Source organism: Saccopteryx leptura, chromosome 8, assembly GCF_036850995.1.
Source record: "Saccopteryx leptura isolate mSacLep1 chromosome 8, mSacLep1_pri_phased_curated, whole genome shotgun sequence".
Lineage (NCBI taxonomy): Eukaryota > Metazoa > Chordata > Mammalia > Chiroptera > Emballonuridae > Saccopteryx > Saccopteryx leptura.
In genome coordinates this window covers 42983710-43007218 of record NC_089510.1, presented here as the reverse complement: position 1 = coordinate 43007218, position 23509 = coordinate 42983710, and the positions used below count along the sequence as shown (strand labels likewise).

General features: G+C 40.4%; 1 protein-coding gene across 1 annotated transcript in view; it reads left to right on the top strand.

Annotated features, from left to right (window-relative positions):
- DRD3 (dopamine receptor D3) overlaps positions 1 to 22968 on the top strand; it is a 60986-nt gene extending 38018 nt beyond the window's left edge. Inside the window, exons 5-7 of the mRNA XM_066347365.1 lie at positions 16057 to 16253; positions 20972 to 21254; positions 22772 to 22968. Coding sequence (XP_066203462.1) covers positions 16057 to 16253; positions 20972 to 21254; positions 22772 to 22968 — 677 coding nt within the window. The remainder of the gene's footprint in view (positions 1 to 16056; positions 16254 to 20971; positions 21255 to 22771) is intronic.
- Positions 22969 to 23509: the final 541 nt, after the last annotated feature.

The following is a 23509-nucleotide window of genomic DNA, read 5'->3' as shown; positions in this document are numbered from 1 at the left end:
TCTGCCCCAATTAATGAAAAATCTGTCTGTCTTATACCTATTTTGAAATAAATGTCATTGTATTCATTTGAAGAAATGTGCCAGTTAAAACATTGATTTTTAACCACCAGTCCATGGACCAGTGCCAGTCTGACAGAAAATGTGTGCTGGTCCATGAAAGAATTAACCACCATAATGTTTTATGAATATAAACTGGCAGACTGACACTCATCTGCAGTTTGGCTGTTGAAAACCAGGTAGTTTAAAAAAAAAAAAAAAACTAAACCATATATGCCTTGGCTGGGCAGCTCAGTTGGTTAAAGCATTGTCCCCATATGCCAAGGTTGTGAGGTTGATCCCTGGTCAGAGCACATACAAGAACCAACTAATGAATATATAAATAAGTGGAATTACAAAGTGATGTTTCTCTCTCATTCCTCAAAATTAATTTAAAAAAATTTTAATGACCAAACCATATTAATAATTGAGGTGATGTTTTCTAATAAAAAGATTACAATTCATAATTGACTTACAATGCAAAATAATATATCATAAAAGCCCTCAAGTAAAATATACATTTTTAACTTTTGCTCAATAAGGATCATTTTTAGCATTTGGTAACTAGTATATATTCCTAAATTATTGGTGCATGTATTTCATATATTTTAATATGCAAAAGTTCTGGTCATGCTGCATCTTCTATTGGCACATACATCTATCTGGCACATGGAATATCTTCTATTGAATGGCTGGATGGATAGATGGCTGGCTGGCTGATTGGCTGGCTGGCTGGCTGGATGAACAATGTACATATCAGAGATATTTAAGATATAAGACACAAGACACCAATCTTATGGATCAATGCTCTCTGTGTCTGTTCCATGTCAATCTTTTAGCCTCAGAAACTTTATATATTGGTCCTGACCATTTGGCTCAGTGGATAAAGCATTGGTCCAGCATATGGATATTCTGGGTTCAATTACCAGTCAGAGCACACAAGAGAAACAACCATCTGCTTCTCTTCCCTTCCCTCTCCCTCTTCTCTCCATCTTCCCCTCCCACAGCCTGTGGCTCAGTGGAGCATCAGCCCCAGGCACTGAGGATAGATAGATAGCTCAGTTGGTCTGAGCACATCAGCCTTAGGCATTAAAAATAGCTCAGTTGTTTCAAGCATGGCCCCAGATGGGGATTGCAGGGTGGATCTCAGTCTGGGCACATGTGGGAGTCTGTCTCACTATCTCCCCTCTTGTCACTTAAGAAAAAAAAAAAAGAAAGAAACCTCATGTGTTGAATGAAAACTATTATCACATATAGAAAAGTTACAGGCATTGCCGATAAATACTGAGGTTTTGCTAAGAGATAACTAATGAACTCTTGTTCTAGTGTTAATTTATATTTCTTCTTTTGTCCATTTAAATTGGTTTGTTCAATTCCTACTATGTTTCAGGTTCATGAATTTCTACATAGATGTAGAAGTAACATAGCTAGTTGTATGTTTATGTGTATACACAAATTATATGTAACACTTTACATATAAATACAGGCAAATTTTAACTTATAAATAGTTTCAAAGAGACATGTGCTGAACGATTTAGAAGTCATAACACATTTAGGAAGACAGACAGAGGCTCCTGAGTCAGAGCAACCTAAATTAAAACTCCAATCCTACTACTTACCAACTGTGTCTTCTTAAACAAGTTACATAACTTTTCTGAGTACTAGTTTCTTTACTGTGACATGATCCTGTATATAGAAAACTGCAAAGATCCACTGAAAACATATTAGAAGCAATAAACCAACACGGTAAAGTTGTAAGGTACAAAATCAATATACAAAAGTCTATAGCTTTTCTATATGCCAACAATGAAATTTCAGAAAATGAACTAAAAAAAAGCAATTCCTTTTACAATTGCAACAAAAAAAATAAAACACCTAGGAACAAACTTAACAAACGATGTGAAAGACCTATATACTGAAAACTACAAAGATTATTGAAAAAAACACAATGAAATGAAAAAATATTCTATGTTCACGGATTGGAGGAATCAACATAGTTAAAATGGCCATATTTGCCAAAGCAATATACAAATTGAATAGAATCCCCATCAAAACCTCAATGTCGGTTTTTAAAGAAATAGAACGAAAGATTACCAGGTTTGTATGGAACCGTAAAAATTCCTGAGTAGCCAAAGCATGCTGAAGAAAAAGAATAAAGTCAGAGGTATCACACTACCTGACTTCAAATTATACTACAGAGCCACGATAATCAAAGCAGCATGGTATTGGCACAAAAACAGACTGACCAACCAATGGAACAGAATCGAGAGCCCAGAAATAGAACTGGCAAATATCCATAGGCAAATCATCTTTGACAAAGGAACCAAAAATACACAATGAAGAAAAGAAAGCCTTTTCAATAAATGGTGCTGAGAAAATTGGAAAGCCACATGCAAAAGAATGAAACTTGACTACAGTTTGTCTGCCTGCACAAAAATTAATTAGAAATGCATCAAAGATCTAAATATAAGATCTGAAAAACAATAAATTACATAGAAGAAACATAGGCACTAAACTCATAGCCTTTGGTCATGGAGAACAATTTTTAAATATGACCCCAAAGGCAAGAGAAGTTAAGGCAACAGTAAGTGAATTGATTACAGGGGGTCCTCAGGTTACAACAGTCTAGACATATGACGTTTTGAGCTTATAACACTCACTCTGATGGAGAGGAGCTGACTGCTGGAGAAGCAGCTGATTGAAGAGGAAGAGATAGAAGTCCCAGACCCCAAAAGATTTACTACCAAGGGTTTGTCAGAAGGTTTTTCTATGGTGGAGGATGGGTTGGCAAAATTTCAAGCTGAGGAACCCATTGATGACAGAGTCAGTATGGTCTACAGAGTTGTTATGGATGCTTTGCAATGCTATAGGCAGATTTTGGAGAAGAAGAAGTCATCAAGCTTCCAGACTAGACTGGAACAATTTTTTAAGAAGGCAGAGCCCTGGCCAGTTGGCTCAGCGGTAGAGCGTCGGCCCGGCGTGCAGGAGTCCTGGGTTCAATTCCCGGCCAGGGCACACAGGAGAAGCGCCCATCTGCTTCTCCACCCCTGCCCCTCTCCTTCCTCTCTGTCTCTCTCTTCCCCTCCCGCAGCTAAGGCTCCATTGGAGCAAAGATGGCCCGGGCGCTGGGGATGGCTCTGTGGCCTCTGCCTCAGGCGCTAGAATGGCTCTGGACGCAACATAGCAACGCCCCAGAGGGGCAAAGCATTGCCCCCTGGTGGGCATGCCGGGTGGATCCCGGTCGGGCGCATGCGGGAGTCTGTCTGACTGCCTCCCCGTTTCCAGCTTCGGAAAAATGAAAAAAAAAAAAAAAAAAAAAAAAGAAGGCAGAGAGGCCTGCAACAGATCCTGTACCCTCTATATCTGCTGCTTCTCGAGATGAAACACCTGTAGTACAGGTAGAATTCTCTCCAGCATCCCCTGCATGTTCCTTAAGCAATCCTGACTCACCTGACCCAGTACCTACAGCACTTTCTGCAGGTTCTCCTGCCTCTCCAGCTTCCTCCTCCCAATAGGTCACTCTCTCCCACCTTGCAATGCCCCTACCAGTGTACAAGCCAACCACACAAATAAAGGTAAGGAATTTTTTTACACTCATTTTTCTCTGCTAGCTATAGTACAGTGTACAGTACAGTATATTTATGTCCTTTTCCTGTTTCTGTGGCTTAGTAGTGCTTTTATGTTCTAGATTATGATTTTACAACTGTGTAGGATAGATAAGTGACTTAGGCTAGAATGTGTTTGGACTTACACCAAAATTCGGGTTACATCACTGTCTTAGAAACAGATCTGTGTAGTATGTGAGGACCCCTGTACATCAAACTAAAAAGCTTCTGCACAACAAAAGAAACTGACAACAAAACAAATAGGGAACCAACTAAATGGGAGATGATATTTGCAAACAAAAGCTCCGATAAGGGGTTAATATCCAAAATATATACTTACAAAGCTCAGCGACAAACAAGCAAACAATCTAATTAAAAAATAGGGAGGAGCCTGGCCAGTTGGCTCAGCAGTCGAGTGCCGGCCTGGCGTGTGGAAGTCCCGGGTTCAATTCCCAGGCAGGACACACAGAAGAAGCACCCATCTGCTTCTCCACCCCTCCCCCTCTCCTTTCTCTCTGTCTCTCTCTTCCCTTCCCACAGCCAAGGCTCCATTGGAGCAAAGTTGGCCCGGGTGCTGAGGATGGCTCCATGGCTTCCACCTCAGACATTAGAATGGCTCCGATTGCAGCGGAGTAATGCCCCAGAGAGGCTGAAAATCTCCCCCTAGTGGGCATGCCGGGTGGATCCTGGTCAGGTGCATGCGGGAGTCTGTCTGTCTGCCTCCCCCTGCTTCTCACTTTGGAAAAATACAAAAAAAAAAAAAAAATGGGGAACAGGGCTTGACCTGTGGTGGCACAGTTGATAAAGTGTTGACCTGGAACACTGAAGTTGCCAGTTCCTGGCTTTGTCTGATCAAAGCACATATGGGAGTGGATGCTTCCTGCTCCTACCCCCCTTCTCTCTTTCTCTCTCCTCTCTAAAATGAATAAATAAAATCTTAAAAAAAAAATTTTTTTTAAATGGCGAGTAGGACCTGAACAGACAATTCTCCCAACAGGACCCACAAATGGTCAACAGATACGTGAAAAGATGCTCATCATCACTAGCTATTCAAGAAATGCAAATCAAAACTACAATGAGATACCACCTCACACCTGTTAGATTGGCTATTATCAACAGGACAGGTAATAACAAATTGCTTCTCGGCCTTTTGGCTAAGATCAAGTGAAGACAGGTAATAACAAGTGTTGGAGAGGTTGTAGAGAAAAAGTTCTTATTCACTGCTGGTAGGAATGTAAACTGTACAGCTACTATTGAAGAAAGTATGGTGGTTCCTCAAAAAATTAAGAATAGGACTACCATATGACCCAGCAATCCCTCTACTGGGTTTCTACCTGAAAAACTTGACAACATTGGTATATAAAGACACTTGCACCTCCATGTACACTTCAGCATTATTCACAGTGTCCAAGACATGAACACAACCAAGATGTCCTTTGATAGAGGACTAGATAAAGAAGATGTGGTATATATATACAATGGAATACTACTCAGCCATAAGAAGTGATGACATAGTGCCATTATGACAACATGGATGGACCTTGAGAACATTTATACCAAGTGAAATAAGTAAATCAGAAAAAGCCGAGAACTATATGATTTCACACGTGGGGGGATATAAATCTGAGACTCATGGACATAGATAAAAGTGAACTGGTTACCAGGGGGAGGGTGATGTCGGATGGGGGTAGGAGTAGGGTGTAAATAGGAACAAATATAAGGTGATGAAAAATGATTTGACTTTGGGTGATGGGTATACAACATAATCAACAGTTCAAGTGCTATAGAAATGTTTACCTCAGCCTGACCAGACGGTGACACAGTGGATAGAGCGTTAGATTGGGACACAGAGGACCTAGGTTTGAAACCCTGAGGTTGCCAGCTTGAGTGTGGGCTCATCTGGTTTCAGCAGGGGCTTACAGCTTGAGCAAGGGGTTCAGCTTGAGCACGGGATCATAGACATGACCCCATGGTCACTGGCTTGAGCCCAAAGGTCACTGGCTTGAAGCCCAAGGTTTCTGGCTTGAACAAGGCGTCACTCACTGTGCTGCAGCCCTCCAATCAAGGCACATATGACAAAGCAATCAATGAACAACTAAGGTGCCACAATGAAGAACAGATGCTTCTTATCTCTCTCCCTTCCTGTCTGTCTGTCCATATCTATCCCTCTCTCTGATTCTCTGCCTCAGTGAAAAAAAGAAAAGAGAGATGACGTCAGAGTAATGGCGGGGTAAGAAGCGATACCGATAAATCTCCCCCAAAACTCAACAAGATCTTCAACCAGAAACAGAAAAACCTATACTTGGAGCCTCCAGATGCTTCGCAATACACCTGAAGGTATGATCGAGTGAAAAATTGGCTGAATATATAACCAAACCCCGAAGGAATTAGGGAGTAAGAAATGCTCCACCTTCCTCACTAACTTAAACAGGGCGGCTTTCTCTGGTAACTGTGAATATAGAAACTGAGGCAGGCAAAGGGGGTGAATAGATCCAGGCCGCGGCACAAACGGCCGAACCAGGCTGTGGCATGGAGATCCAAGCCGAGGAAAAACTGATCCTGTGGCAACCCGGGCAATACAAGCTAACACTCGTGCCAAACCCAAACAAAGAAAGACAAGTGGGGCAGCCATTTTACCTGATCTCCTGGTCGGTGCGCAGTTAGCGGGCGAGAGATTTCTTCCTAAGCCCCGGGAGTGGGTGCCCGTGTTACCCCACAGAGAGGCAGAGTCAGAGGCCTTTCTGTGGGCCGAAAGCAGAATCTCTGGGCAGCCCCAGCGCCCTGGGAAAGCCGCGCATGGGAGGGAGCAAGAACTAATTCCAACGGTGGAAATTTTCCGTGCTGGTGGGGGTTTCACTCAGAGGGAAACGCGGCCGGCCTCATATCCTGGTCTGCGCACGCAGATAGTGAGTGAGAGATTCCTCCGAGTGCCTCGGCAGTGCGCGCCCGTGTTATCGCACAGAGGGGCAGAGTCAGGGGCCTTTGTGTGGGCCAAAGCGGAATCTCGGGCCACCCCAGCGCCTTGCAAAAGCTGCGCACGGGGACGGAGCGAGAGCCAATTCCAACGCTGCAACTTTTCCATGCGGTTGGGGGTTTCACTCAGAGCGTGAGACTGCTGGCCGGATATCCTGGTCTGCGCACGCAGATACTGAGCGAGAGTTTCCTCCAAGCACCCCGGAAGTGGGTGCCCGCCTGTGTTACCGGACAGAGTGGCAGAGCCAGAGGTCTTTGAGTGGGCGGAAAGCCCGCCTGATTATGCTAGCAGCTCTGACTGACTGAGCCTTACCCAGAGCCCTGTGCTGAGTGGAAATAGAGTGGGAAAAAAAAAAAAAAGGAAAAAAAAAAAAAGAAATAGAGTGGGGAGTTGCCAGCTCTTTGAGCCTCTTACTATCCAGGCAGAGGCAGCAGCAACCCCATAGCTGGATTATCAGGCTACTAATTGAGGAAGGAAAGACTAGGAGAAAGGCTCCAGGAACACGGACTCTCTCACTGTCGGAGCCTATAAATGCTAATGAGCCTTGACTGCCAACGAGACTAAAGCACAATACATGACATTGCCATAGAGACTTATCAACTGCAAACCTCTACCTGAGCGTGCCAAAGGGGCAGAACCCGGGGTACAGAGTCACCGACCAGGAAGAGGGAGAGAAAAGAAAAAGCAAGAAGATAACCTCTCAAAATCAAGAATAATCTGCAGACTTTATAACCTATCACATTTTATTATATTTGTTCATCTGTTTCTCTTATATTCATTCTTGATACTTTTTTTCCTCCTCCAATTTGGCCGATTAACTCTCTGCTGGTCTTACTCTCTCCCCTCCTTGAACTACACTACCCATAAGTGTTACATCTCCCATTATCTTTTCTCTCCTCTTCCTTTCTCTCTATGAGGGTTGCACTCCAAAACCCTTAACTCTCTCTCTCTCTCTCTCTCTCTCTCTCTCTCCTTTCTTTTTTCTTCTTTTAGTGGTTCCCTCTTTTTTTCTCTCTCTCTCTTTCTTTTCTCCCTCTATATTAGTTTCTTCCTTTCTCCTTTACATCTCCTCTCATTCAAACCTCAATTACAAACAAATTATCTTATCTGGGACTCAAACTTATGTTTGTGGCATTTTGGGGGGTTTTTTCTTCACATTTTTAACTCACTAGCAGTGCTCCCATCACTGGCTCTCCATATTATCTAGTTCTTGTTCCACTAAATACAATAGTAATTTTTTAATTTGTCCCCTCATTTTTCTGTTTTCCTCTTATTCCTCTCATCATAACTCTTAGACAACCAACACCTAAAAGCAAATCATTTTATTCTTGACCCAAATTTTTTCCTTATTTGCTTTTTGTGGGTCCATACCCCCTTTTTTTTTCTTTCTTTTTTTTTCTTTTTCTTTTTTTTTCTTTTTTTTTTGCCCCTTTATTACTTTTCCTCAATTCAGGCCCTCCATCACAGGCATTGTTTGTTATAATTCACAGTTCACCACAAGATTTTCTTAAGAAAGAGGGGAGAGGAGAGGAGAGGAAAAAAGGAGGGGGGGAATAATTTCCTTTTTTTAAAATTTTTATTTTATTTTATTTTTCTTTATTTCATTATTAATTTTTTTTAAAAAAACAACTTTTTGATTTTTTATTTTTTTATTTTTTTTTAACTTTTTATTCTTTATTAAATCTCATTAATACTATCAACAAAACCACCCTCAGATGCCATTAAGGAAGAGAAAATCGAATATCATGGATACAAAAGAAAGAGGTAACACAGCTAGATGAGGAAAAATCTATGGAGAAAAAATTTAATATATTGGAAACCTTGGAGCTAAGTGACAGAGAATTCAAGATAGAAATCCTAAAAATACTCAGAGATATACAAGAAAACACAGAAAGGCAATTTAGGGAGCTCAGAAAACAACTCAATGAACACAAAGAATATATGTCCAAGGAAATTGAAACTATAAAAACAAATCAAACAGAGATGAAAAACTCAATTCACGAGCTGAAAAACGAAGTAACAAGCTTAGCTAATAGAACAGGTCAGATAGAAGAGAGGATTAGTGAAATAGAAGACAAGCAACTTGAGGCACAACAGAGAGAAGAAGAAAGAGACTCAAAAATTTAAAAAAATGAGGTAGCCCTACAAGAATTATCTGACTCCATCAAAAAGAATAACATAAGAATAATAGGTATATCAGAGGGAGAAGAGAAAGAAAATGGAATGGAGAACATACTCAAACAAATAATAGATGAGAACTTCCCAAGCCTGTGGAAAGAACTAAAGCCTCAAGTTCAAGAAGCAAACAGAACTCCTAGTTTTCTTAACCCCAACAAACCTACTCCAAGGCATATCATAATGAAATTGACACAAACCAACAGCAAAGAAAAAATTCTCAAGGCAGCCAGGGAAAAGAAGAATACAACATATAAAGGAAGGCCCATTAGATTATCATCTGATTTCTCAACAGAAACTCTACAAGCTAGAAGAGAGTGGACCCCAATATTTAAAGTCCTGAAAGAGAGGAACTTTCAGCCACGGATACTATACCCATCAAAGCTATCCTTCAAATATGAAGGAGAAATAAAAACATTCACAGATACAGAAAAGATGAGGGAATTTATCATCAGAAAACCCCCACTCCAGGAATTACTAAAGGGGGTTCTCCAATCAGACACAAAGAACAAAAAAAAACAGAGCCACAAGTAAAAGCTCCAAGAACACAATAAAACCAAATTTAAACTGTGACAACAACAAAAAGAAAGAGGGGGAGAAGATGGAGATTAACAGTAGCAAAGGACGATGGAGTGCAAAAGTACTCACAAAATAGTTCGCTACAATGAACAGGGTAGGGACCCTTTTCATTACTCAAAGGTAACCACCATTGAAAAAACCACCACAGAAGCACATGAGATAAAAGGGATAGCAACAGAGGAAAGATGTATGGAATACAACCAAATAAAAACAAAAGATAGAAAAACGAAAGAGAAGGATCAAACAAGACACAAAACTAACAGAAAGCAATCTATAAAATGGCAATAGGGAACTCACAAGTATCAATAATTACACTAAATGTAAACGGATTAAACTCACCAATAAAAAGGCACAGAGTAGCAGAATGGATTAAAAAAGAAAATCCAACTGTATGCTGCCTACAGGAAACTCATCTAAGTAACAAGGATAAAAACAAATTCAAAGTGAAAGGCTGGAAAACAATACTCCAAGCAAATAACATCCAAAAAAAAGCAGGTGTAGCAATACTCATATCGGATAATGCTGACTACAAGACAGCAAAAGTACTCAGAGGCAAAAATGGCCATTTCATAATGGCTAAGGGGACACTGAATCAAGAAGACATAACAATTCTTAATATATATGCACCAAACCAAGGAGCACCAAAATATATAAGACAGCTACTTATTGATCTTAAAACAAAAACTGACAAAAACACATTCATACTTGGAGACCTCAATACACCGCTGACAGCTCTAGATCGGTCATCCAAACAGAGAATCAACAAAGACATAGTGGCCTTAAACAAAACACTAGAGCACCTGGATATGATAGACATCTACAGGACATTTCATCTCAAAGTGACTGAGTATACATTTTTCTCCAGTGTACATGGATCATTCTCAAGAATTGACCATATGTTGGGCCACAAAAACAACATCAGCAAATTCAGAAAAATTGAAGTTGTACCAAGCATATTTTCTGATCATAAAGCTTTGAAACTAGAATTCAACTGCAAAAAAAAGGAAAAAAATCCCACAAAAATGTGGAAACTAAACAACATACTTTTAAAAAATGAATGGGTCAAAGAAGAAATAAGTGCAGAGATCAAAAGATATATACAGACTAATGAAAATGACAATACGACATATCAGAATCTATGGGATGCAGCAAAAGCAGTGATAAGAGGGAAGTACATATCACTTCAGGCATATATGAACAAACAAGAGAGAGCCCAAGTGAACCACTTAACTTCCCACCTTAAGGAACTAGAAAAAGAAGAACAAAGACAACCCAAAACCAGCCGAAGAAAGGAGATAATAAAAATCAGAGCAGAAATAAATGAATTAGAGAACAGAAAAACTATAGAAAAAATTAATAGAACAAGGAGCTGGTTCTTTGAAAAGATCAACAAAATTGACAAACCCTTGGCAAGACTTACCAAGGAAAAAAGAGAAAGAACTCATATAAACAAAATCCAAAATGAAAGAGGAGAAATCACCACGGACACCGTAGATATACAAAGAATTATTGTAGAATACTATGAAAAACGTTATGCCACTAAATTCAACAACCTAGAAGAAATGGATAAATTCCTAGAACAATACAACCTTCCTAGACTGAGTCAAGAAGAAGCAGAAAGCCTAAACAGGACTATCAGTAGAGAAGAAATAGAAAAAAACATTAAAAACCTCCCCAAAAATAAAAGTCCAGGCCCTGACGGCTATACCAGCGAATTTTATCAAACATTCAAAGAAGACTTGGTTCCTATTCTACTCAAAGTCTTCCAAAAAATTGAAGAAGAAGCAATACTTCCAAACACATTTTATGAGGCCAACATAACCCTCATACCAAAACCAGGCAAGGATGGCACAAAAAAAGAAAACTACAGACCAATATCTCTCATGAATACAGATGCTAAAATACTAAACAAAATACTAGCAAATCGAATACAATAACATATTAAAAAAATAATACATCATGATCAAGTGGGATTCATCCCAGAATCTCAAGGATGGTTCAACATACGTAAAACGGTTAACATAATACACCATATCAACAAAACAAAGAACAAAAACCACATGATCTTATCAATAGACGCAGAAAAGGCTTTCGATAAAATACAACACAATTTTATGTTTAAGACTCTCAACAAAATGGGTATAGAAGGAAAATATCTCAACATGATAAAGGCCATATATGATAAACCATCAGCTAACATCATATTAAATGGCACAAAACTGAAGGCTTTTCCCCTTAAATCAGGAACAAGACAGGGTTGTCCACTCTCTCCACTCTTATTTAATGTGGTACTAGAGGTTCTAGCCAGAGCAATCAGACAAGACAAAGAAATAAAAGGCATCCATATCGGAAAAGAAGAAGTAAAGGTATCACTTTTTGCAGATGATATGATCCTATACATCGAAAACCCCAAAGAATCCACAAAAAGACTACTAGAAACAATAAGTCAATACAGTAAGTTCGCAGGATACAAAATTAACATACAGAAGTCAATAGCCTTTCTATATGCCAACAATGAAACAATTGAGAATGAACTCAAAAGAATAATCCCCTTCACGATTGCAACAAAAAAAATAAAATACTTAGGAATAAACATAACAAAGACTGTAAAGGACTTATATAATGAAAACTATAAACCATTGTTAAGGGAAATCGAAAAAGATATAATGAGATGGAAGAATATACCTTGTTCTTGGCCAGGAAGAATAAATATAATCAAGATGGCTATATTACCCAAAGCAATATACAAATTTAATGCAATTCCCATCAAACTTCCAATGACGTTTTTTAAAGAAATAGAGCAAAAAATCATCAGATTTATATGGAACTATAAAAAACCCCGAATAGCCAAAGCAATCCTAAAGAAAAAGAATGAAGCTGGGGGCATTACAATACCTGACTTCAAACTCTATTATAGGGCCATGACAATCAAAACAGCATGGTATTGGCAGAAAAATAGACACTCAGACCAATGGAACAGAATAGAAAGTCCAGAAATAAAACCACATATATATAGTCAAATAATTTTTGATAAAGGGGCCAACAACACACAATGGAGAAAAGAAAGCCTCTTCAATAAATGGTGCTGGGAAAACTGGAAAGCCACATGCAAAAGAATGAAACTGGACTACAGTTTGTCCCCCTGTACTAAAATTAACTCAAAATAGATCAAATATCTAAACATAAGACCTGAAACAATTAAGTACATAGAAGAAGACATAGGTACTCAACTCATGGACCTGGGTTTTAAAGAGCATTTTATGAATTTGACTCCACAGGCAAGAGAAGTGAAGGCAAAAATTAATGAATGGGACTACATCAGACTAAGAAGTTTTTGCTCAGCAAGAGAAACTGATAACAAAATAAACAGAAAGCCAACTAAATGGGAAATGATATTTTCAAACAACAGCTCAGATAAGGGCCTAATATCCAAAATATACAAAGAACTCATAAAACTCAACAACAAACAAACAAACAATCCAATAAAAAAATGGGAAGAGGATATGAACAGACACTTCTCCCAGGAAGAAATACAAATAGCCAACAGATATATGAAAAGATGCTCATCTTCTTTAGCTATTAGAGAAATGCAAATCAAAACGGCAATGAGATACCACCTCACACCTGTTCGATTAGCCATTATTAGCAAGACAGGTAATAGCAAATGTTGGAGAGGCTGTGGAGAAAAAGGAACCCTCATACACTGTTGGTGCGAATGTAAAGTAGTACAACCATTATGGAAGAAAGTATGGTGGTTCCTCAAAAAACTGAAAATGGAACTACCTTATGACCCAGAAATCCCTCTACTGGGTATATAGCCCCAAAACTCAGAAACATTGATACGTAAAGACACATGCAGCCCCATGTTTATTGCAGCATTGTTCACAGTGGCCAGGACATGGAAACAACCAAAAAGCCCGTCAATAGATGACTGGATAAAGAAGATGTGGCACATATACACTATGGAATACTACTCAGCCATAAGAAATGATGACATCGGATCATTTACAGCAAAATGGTGGGATCTTGATAACATGATACGAAGCAAAATAAGTAAATCAGAAAAAACCAGGAACTGCATTATTCCATACATAGGTGGGACATAAAAGTGAAACTAAGAGACATTGATAAGAGTGTGGTGGTTACGGGGGGGAGGGGGGAATGGGAGAGGGAAAGGGGGAGGGGGAGGGGCACAAAGAAAACAAGATAGAAGGTGACAGAGGACAATCTGACTTTGGGTGATGGGTATGCAACATAATTGAACGACAAGATAACCTGGACTTGTTATCTTTGAATATATGTATCCTGATTTATTGATGTCACCCCATTAAAAAAATAAAATTATTAAAAAAAGAAAAAGAAATGTTCACCTGAAACCTATGTACGCTTATTGATCAATGTCACCCTGTTAAATTTAATTTTTTAAATAAAATTTTAAAAAATTAAAAATCTCAGGAGATAAAAATTAAATTAAAAAGTTAAAAATTAGCCCTGGCCGGTTGGCTCAGCAGTAGAGTGTTGGCCTGGCGTGCGAGGGACCCGGGTTCGATTCCCAGCCAGGGCACATAGGAGAAGCGCCCATTTGCTTCTCCACCCCCCCCCTCCTTCCTCTCTGTCTCTCTCTTCCCCTCCCGCAGCCGAGGCTCCATTGGAGCAAAGATGGCCCGGGCGCTGGGGATGGCTCCTTGGCCTCTGCCCCAGGCACTAGAGTGGCTCTGGTCGCGGCAGAGCGACGCCCCGGAGGGCAGAGCATCGCCCCCTGGTGGGCAGAGCATTGCCCCTGGTGGGCGTGCAGGGTGGATCCCGGTCGGGCGCATGCGGGAGTCTGTCTGACTGTCTCTCCCCGTTTCCAGCTTCAGGAAAAAAAAAAAAAAGTTAAAAATTAATAAATAATAATAGCTGACAATTATTCTTATTTCCACTGTATGACACAATATTTTTATCCTCCTTTTATAGAGAGTGAAACTGAGGCTTGGCATGGTTAAATAATTTGCCCAAGATTGCACAGTTGGCATGCCTGGGTCTCATACCTCAGACTGCCTGGCCTCTGCTACTTCAGAAGTCCAAGCAGAATAAAAGGCCCATGTGGCCGCTGCCTTCTCCCCAGTGGGTTACACCTGAGTCTACATCTTCTGAGACCAAATTTTGGGGTGGAAAATCACCAACTCTTTATGAAGATTGGCCAGGTATACCATTAGAAACAGCTGTTGCTAATACCCAGGCTTCTACCCCTTTGGGCTGCGTGATGTTGGGCCAGTTACTAAACCTCTCTGAGCCTTACTTAGTCTGCTTATCTGAGAATAAAGTTAGTAATGGCACCTGTATTACATGATGTTGCCGTATGGATTAGGTAAAATAATGTGTACAAAGCCCGTGGCATATCATCTGGAAGAGGAGCAAGTTCCAGGCCCTCTCCTGGTCACTGAAAGAATCTCAACCTCTGCTATTCATGAAGGTAAAACTACAGGCCCTCCTACAGGAGCGGTGGCAGGAGCATTCCAGGACATAGAGCGGGGACAAGAACCCTCCTCGATTCACAGTGTCCACAATGACAATATCCCTACTGGCCCTCTTCTCATTTCATCCCTGACCATTGCTGAAATTCCCTGAAAAATCAAATGCCTGTCTCACATTCAGGCAGAACCTGCCTCATATCCCGGATTCAAAATGGAGACCTGGCATTCTCGGCAAGGAAGGCTTCGTCCATTCGGTGCACTCAACATTCCTCCAGGCCTCTACTCAGCAGGGCCCCTCCCTGGGGCTGCATCTCTGCGACTCCTGCCCCAGCCTCCAAGGCTGCATTCCTGAGCTGCTCTTAGCTCTTAGCACAGCATATAGAAGGGATCATCTGTCCGTCTAGACCAGGGGTCCCCAAACTTTTTACACAGGGGGCCAGTTCACTGTCCCTCAGACCATTGGAGGGCCGGACTATAAAAAAAACTATGAACAAATCCCTATGCACACTGCACATATCTTATTTTAAAGTAAAAAAACAAAACGGGAACAAATATAACATTTAAAATAAAGAACAAGTAAATTTAAATCAACAAACTGACCAGTATTTCAATGGGAACTAGGCTCCTCTCACTGACCACCAATGAAAGAGGTGCCCCTTCCGGAAGTGCGGCGGGGGCCGGATAAATGGCCTCAGGGGGCCGCATGTGGCCCGCGGGCCGTAGTTTGGGGACCCCTGGTCTAGACTGTGAGTTTCTTCAAGGGCAGACATGGTGTCATGCCTCTTCTCAGCCCCAGTGTAGAGCAGTGTCTGGCATGTAACTATTGGCAGATTTTCTTTTTAAGTGAACTGTGAGCAACACAAAACTGAATGAGACCGGCTACCCTTCAAGCTGACCGGGCAGGTGTCCGAGACGGCACCCCTCACATACAACTTAACTATCGGGTCATGTGTGCTCACTACATAAACGAAGCAAAAGTAAAGGTCTGTGAAGCGCAATGGAAGAACGAGTTGGTTCTGAATGAGAAAGTCAAGCAAGCCTCCAGGGAAGAGGGAGCATGTGAACTGGGACGCGATGAGAGCGTAAGTGGGACGGGAATTCCTGTTTCTCAAAGCTCCGTGTGGATTAGAGGTGGAGACATCACATGTGATTAAGGGGCTATATTCTGTGCCCCCACTGAGGTCTCATATTGGGTAAACCGCTGTGCTTTCTCCTTTTTTCTCTCTCACAGGAGACCCCAGTGTCTGCTCCATCTCCAACCCGGATTTTGTCATCTACTCTTCGGTGGTGTCTTTCTATCTGCCCTTTGGAGTAACCGTCCTTGTCTATGCCCGGATCTATGTGGTACTGAGACAGAGGAGACGGAAGCGGATTCTCACTCGACAGAACAGTCAGTGCATCAGTGTCAAGCCCAGCTTCCCCCAACAAGTAAGCACACAGTAGGAGCAGAGGGAAGACTCCCCCCTCCCTGTGGCCTCCTGGCCCTGTATCCAGCAGGGCATGTTTTTGCCTGAAATGCCATATTGGAGACACATCTAATCTGCTAGTATTGGCTTTGCTTTAAAGGTAGGACATTCAGTGCAAAAAGTTCACTGATGGTCTTTTCTTGACGAGATGACAGGATAGTTGCTGGGCTTGTTCTGCTTCCCTTCGAAGTCTTTCATTGTCCTCAAATAGCCAGACGTTCAGACGTCACACAGGGTTTAACGTTTGAGTGTGATGCTTGTACCATGCACTGCTGGTAGGTTCCCAAGACTGACATTTTGGCCAGGTCACTCATTCCAAGAACCCATCTAGTAAGGATTTAAAATTTCTTTTCCTTACTAGATCTGTCCCTGTATCAAGGCATTGATTGATGAGCTGGTAGAATGTGATGCTGATGAAACAGTTTTGGGGTCCTTTTAGGCTCCGAAAGGGAATGTTGTTCCCTCAGCATTGATCTTCCCATTTCTTAGGCATTAAATTCTGCTTATTCCAGTGCCTACTGTCATAATTTACCTACAGTGTACTTGAAGCATGAATGGATAAGCACTAATCACTTGCAATCTTCTAAGGAAGGGACAGCAGGAATATTACACAGCCTCTGCCTTTATGGAGCTTAGACTCTAATCAAGCAAATAAAGTAGACCTCCACCCAAAGCTAATGAAAAACCCCAAACTGAATAAGATGTTTACCAAATGTGAAGTGAAGACAATTGACCACTCAAATATCAAATGGCTTGGAGGTTATGAGAAGAGGGAGATCAATGTGCTCAGGAATTTGATCTTGAAAGTGTTTGGATGTCTAGAATCAGTCTGAGTGAGCATCAAACTCTCAAAGTTGAAGTCCTAAAGATTGGGTAGAACAATAATATTTATCCTCATGAAATAGGAGGTCAGCACTGAAGGGTGCAAATATGACTTATTTATTGTATTTAAAGCATTGTTATCTATACGGCTCAGCTGTGCAAGAGCTTAACTCACAATTATTTCTCCTTCAACCCACCCTAGTCTTCCTGTCTTCAGCTACACCCTGTTCAGCAATTTTCACTAAGGGCCAGATTTCCATCAGATGCCACAGGGAAAAGGGTAAGAGAACCATGTTTTAATTGTAAAAAAACCAAACAAACAAAAAAACAACAATCCCCAAACAGAATAAGAGACCTTTTCTCAAAGATGCTGGCTTGACTTGATTCCACTTTCATTCCCAAATGGAATCTAGCTCCCATCCCACACTTATCTGTAATATAGAGCAGATCTGAGATCCTGACTGATCTGAGCTTCAGAGTGGAAATCAACAAATGATATTCAGAAAGCATATGACTGTTGGACGAGATCCCAATGACTGGAGCCAAAGACTCTTTGATTTGGTGTGAGGATGCCACCCAGAGTCACCTGCATTAGAGGGAACAGGGCATGGATGAAACATACATGAGCAGAGCAAAAAAAAATCAGAGAACGGGAGGCTAATATAAGACTGTCAAGTGCCCTATTTATTATTTAATATGGGGAAAAAATAATTTCAGGGTCACCCTGATTCTCGTCCTTCCAGTTCAAGCCAGCCCTGTCCCCTAAGCGTGCCAAGTGCAAAATAGAGCCTGAAGGCCTTAAATGTAAGACCGGTATTTCTCTCCCTGAACTCCACAGCCAATTAAATATTAAGAATGAAGTTTCAAAGCCCATAAAGAGGAAGGTCTGAACATTGTCCAATCTTTGTATAATTAATTAACCACTTTTTACACAAATCTGGTATATCAGAGACTCTTGCTGTAAATGATAAAAAGATACATATATGTGTATTATATATCTACATAAAAGGTTAAAGTTGCCTATAGCAGATTCAAGGTTGGAGGAGGCTGTAAGGACAAAAGGAGAAAAAATGGATATTAGAATATCCACTTGGTTGTTTGGTTGTGAAACGTGAGCTAAAGACACTTGAGCACCAAGTATTAAATGCCTTTGAGGTTATGAGAAGAAAGAGATCATCGTGCTCAGGTAACTTTTTACACAATTAAGGAGATATTAGAAAGCCAAGAGTCTGGCATTGCCAGGAATGTGCAAAAATGGGTTCTGTCCTGCCATCTGGGAGTAGAAGCTCTGCCAGCCAGACCCAAAGGAGTTCAGTGTTTTGTTGTGTCAGAAGTTAGTAGGATTCACGGAGCTGAAAAATACACTCACTAATATATAATCTTAATTAAAAGAATCACTTTCCTTCTATAAGACTGAATTTCCACATCTGTAAAATGGAGACAAGGTACACTAGGTCAGTGTTCTCAAATCTGAGATTTCATAAGCTTTGTCAAGAATCTGTCCCCAGCCTCCTACATTCAGAAAGAACACATTAGATGTCAAATACCATCACTTTAGTAAATCACTAGATGCCAGAACAATCATAAACATAACCACACTCATTGAGATAAAACACAATATGCTAATATTAATTAGTAGAAAACCCCTTCAAAATTAAATCCAAATTTTAAAAAATGTATTATACTAGAATCTATGGATACCTCTGTGGAGCACATTTTTAAAATATTGTGTCATCTTGAAGGTCCCTTGAATTGATTCATTCGATGTTTCTGAGTATGCACAGTGTACTAGCACTGTGTATCTGAAAGACTGTGAGTCCTTGAACTAAGGAGAGATAGTGAGGGTTCTTGGTTTCTGATGCTGACTATATTATGTAGAAAAAGGGATTTACTAGAAGGATATCAAGTCGCTTCAACTCAATGAGAAGGATGAAGAATAGCTTTAGAAGATGCTGTTCATGCTTTAAGAAAGAATCTGGTAAGAACACCTAGGAGGCTGGACACTGACAGCCACCACTTCTAGATGAATTCTGAAGTCTCCCTGCTTTATGTGCTCTAGCTCAAGGCCCTAGGTGAGAATTTCCTATTGACTGGGCTTGGTTCATGATTCAGAGTCCTGGATGTCAGGTGGGGAGGAGGGAGAGAGTGAATATCCAGCTGTTAGGTCTTCAGCTATGGGAGTTGTGGGATTCCACAGACTAACCGTGCTGACTCTTCAAACATGGAAAGAAGTTCAGATGTTGAGATGTTGAGCATACACACATATCCCCCTACCCCAAATATCAGAAATATCCACATATCTTCAGTTTTCTCCTTTGAGTCTACTCATCCCAAAGCCATTTTCCCCAATCTATTTTCTGTTTTACAAATGAGGCTTAGAGACATTTAATTGACTTGCCTAGGGATACATCTACTAAATAGAAAAACTGAGATAAAAATCTTGGGTTTTCCTTTATTTTTTAAACTTTTTATTGTGAAACACTTCAAGAATAAAAACATAGAAAAACAAATATAACAAACCTTTCATTAGCCATCAGCTTCAATAATTATCAACTCATGGCCAATCTTGTTTTGTCTACATTCCCATCCACATTTGTGTACTCCCACTGGACTGTTATGAAGCAAATACCAAACATCATAGCATTTCAACTAAATACATTTCTGTCATACTCTTTAAAGAATATGAACTCTTTTATAAAACACATAATCACAATACTACATCAAACTAAACAAATTAATAATATCCTTATTTTCCTAATATCATTAAATATCAAATGTACAAATTTTCTCAACTCATAAACTTTTTACAGTTGATTTACTTGAATCAAAATTCAAATAAGACCTATATTTTGCAACTGATAAGTTATCATTGTCATTGCAATTTATTTGTTGAAAGTGAGAATTTTGTCTTAAAGTTTACCATCTTCCAGATTTTGTTGCTTCTATTCTGTGGTGTCACTTAACATGTTCCTCTATATATCTAAGCTATTCTAACTTTCAAAGGCCAGGCTACAATCCTGTATTATCCTCTTCAAGGGATCATTGTGATTCTCAAATGTTATTTACTGCTCACAAAATTACGGGATATTTCAAAATCAATATGAAGCGATTAAAAAAAAGAAACACTTGATTTTTTTTTTTATTAAACAAAAACATCAGAAAAGCAAATGACAAGTCAAAGAAAGTTGTTCACTTATGCAAATGAGATGCAAAACTAACTTTTATTTTATTGGTGAAAATGCACTTTACAAAAGGCTGAAAGTAGTGGAGTATCTACACCAGGGGTCCCCAAACTTTTTACACAGGGGGCCAGTTCACTGTCCCTCAGACCGTTGGAGGGCCAGACTATAAAAAACAACTATAAAAAAATCCCTATGCACACTGCACATATCTTATTTTAAAGTAAAAAAACAAAATGGTAACAAATACAATATTTAAAATAAAGAACAAGTAAATTTAAATCAACAAACTGACCACTATTTCAATGGGAACTATGGGCCTGCTTCTGGCTAATGAGAGGGTCAATATGCTCCTCTCACTGACCACCAATGAAAGAGGTGCCCCTTCCGAAAGTGCAGCGGGGGCCGCATGCGGCCCACGGGCCGTAGTTTGGGGACCCCTGATCTACACGTTCCCTGATCCCCTAATTTTTGTGGTAGATACTTTTTAGTGTAAAGTCAGAAACAGATTTCATTTACCTTAACTTTCCATGGTCCCACTACTCTCCAGTGCGCCCTCTGCAGGTTTTATGATGGTAGATTCCCTTTCCTTCGTCGCTTTCTTTTTTTCTTTCAGAAATATTCAGAAGATAAACAATATCCCCAGAAATATCAGGACCCTCTCTTGTCACACCTGCAGCCCCTCTCCCCTGGCCGGGCACACATGGGACTGAGGCGTTACTATAGCATCTGTCAAGATACTGCCTTCAAGCCACCGGGCTTCCAAGAAGGGGAAGGAGAGTTGAAAAGGGAGGGAAGCCCTCGGAACTCCCTCAGCCCCAACATGGCACCCAAGCTCAGCTTAGAGGTTCGAAAACTCAGCAATGGCAGATTGTCAACATCCCTGAAACTGGGACCCTTGCAGCCTCGGGGAATGCCACTTCGGGAGAAGAAGGCAACACAGATGCTGGTCATTGTGCTTGGTGAGTCTGGATTGGGTAGAACTGGGCTGGGTTAGGTTGAGTTGGGTTAGGTTGAATTCAGTTCAGCTGGTAGAGGATTAAGCTAACCATTTTTGACAGAAATTGGAAATCCAATGACTGTAATATTAGTAAATGTTTATAATACAACCAAAAAGGTTTGTGTATAAATGTTAACTGGTGGAAATCATAAGACTTATACTAAAATTTATGAAATATGAAACTCAACATGTAATCTAATGAGCTGAGTTTATCTATTGTTTGTTGTCTATCACATGGACTTACACTAATGAATAAATCAAATAAGAAGTAAGATCATGAATAAGTAAAAGGGTCTGGCATATGCTGGATATTTAATAAATGCTTACTTTTTCTAAAATATTAAGTAAAAAAATAGATATGCAAAAACTATGGTTATGTAGTAAGAGAACATCTAGATTATTTTAAACAGAGAGAAAAAAACCTGAAAATTAATACACCAAGATATCAAAAGTGATTGACTTTAAGTAGCAGGTGATAATTTTCTTCTTTCTACTTTTCTATATTTCCCAATTTTTTCATAATGTCTAAAATCAAAGATAGTTTTCATAGTAGAAAAATATAGCTTATTAAATAAATATTAATTTCTTTAAATTAAAAAATTGAGGCCTTGGCCAGTTGGCTCAATGGTAGAGTGTTGGCCTGGTATGTGGAAGTTTGATTTCCAGTCAGGGCACACAGGAGAAGCACCCATCTGCTTCTCCACCCTTCCCCCTCTCTTTTCTCTCTATTTCTCTCTTCCCCTCCCGCAGCCAAGGCTCCACTGGTGCTAAGTTGGCCCCGACGCTGAAGACAGCTTCATGGCCTCTGCCTCAGGCACTAGAATAGCCTCGGCCACAACAGAGCAATGCCCCAAATGGCCGAAGCATCGCCCCCTGGTGGGCATGCTAGGTGGATCCTGGTCAGGCACACGCGAGAGTCTGTCTCTCTGCCTCCCTGCTTCTCACTTCAGAAAAATACAAACAAAAAAAAAAAGTTGATGTCACAACTATCACAAGAGTTAGTGAAGGCAGTAATTCATCTTCTTCGTCATCACCAACGAGCCTCACCTTCTCATGCCTTGGGGACTTTGTGAGAACCTCTAGCTGCAATCTCCTCAACAACAGGAATTTGTCAATTGTGTCGTTAAGGTCCTTTTTCCTGTTGGCACCTGGGATCATGTTTTGATGGCTAGACGTAAAGTAAATATTGGGCTTAAACTCAGAAGTAGAAAAAAACTAATAAAGAACTAGGAAAAGATCAAACTAGAAAACTGATTTTAAAAACAAAGGCCTAAGATGAATCAAAGACATTTTGATGTTTTCTCACAAGGAATAAATAAATAAATAAATAAGTAAGTAAATAAATAAATAAATAAAGGCTAATCACACCTACTTCATAAGGTTGGTTTAAAAATTAAATGGGTATGTAATACTTCCGGCACAGTAGCTGGCATAAAGGAAACAGGCATGAGTCAGTGTTTCTCTTCCTTTGCAACCTAGGGACCTTCATTGTCTGCTGGCTGCCCTTCTTTCTGACCCACGTTCTCAATGCCCACTGCTCAGCGTGCCACGTGTCTCCAGTGCTCTACAGAGCCACCACATGGCTGGGCTACGTGAACAGCGCCCTCAACCCTGTGATCTACACCACCTTCAACGCTGAGTTCCGCAAAGCCTTCATCAAGATCCTGTCTTGTTGAAGGAAAGGAGAGAGCACTTCCTGTGTCGACCTTTAGCTGCCATGCCGTTGGGCCACTGTCCAGGTCCTGCTCATGAAGACTATGCGTGTCTTCTGTCGTGTGGTAGGAATAAGACTGCTGGAGCCAGGATGTCTCTGAGTGGCAGGTGTAACCAACTGCTTCTTCCAAAACAGAATGTTCTACCTCCCCAACTAAAATCTGACTTCATCTTGGCAATCTTCAAATGGTTGGAGGGCCCCTGAGTGATAAGCAATAATTCAGAAAGAAGCTAATAAAACATGATTCTACCTGTACACCAAATCATCATCAGAGGCATGACTCATTACAGTAAAAGAAAAACTAACAGATCTCATAATTCTCTACTTGCCAGGAGTCCTTGAAGTCCCAGCCAGTAAGCCATTTTGCAGAACAGACAGGGTTCTCTTCCTTCAAATCTCTGTCAGACTCATCTTGTACTTTTGTGAGTCAACCCCCTTTTGATCATTCCTTTTATTCGTTGTGTCCTGAAATATAATAACAAGGCCAATGCTGCTACCTCTTC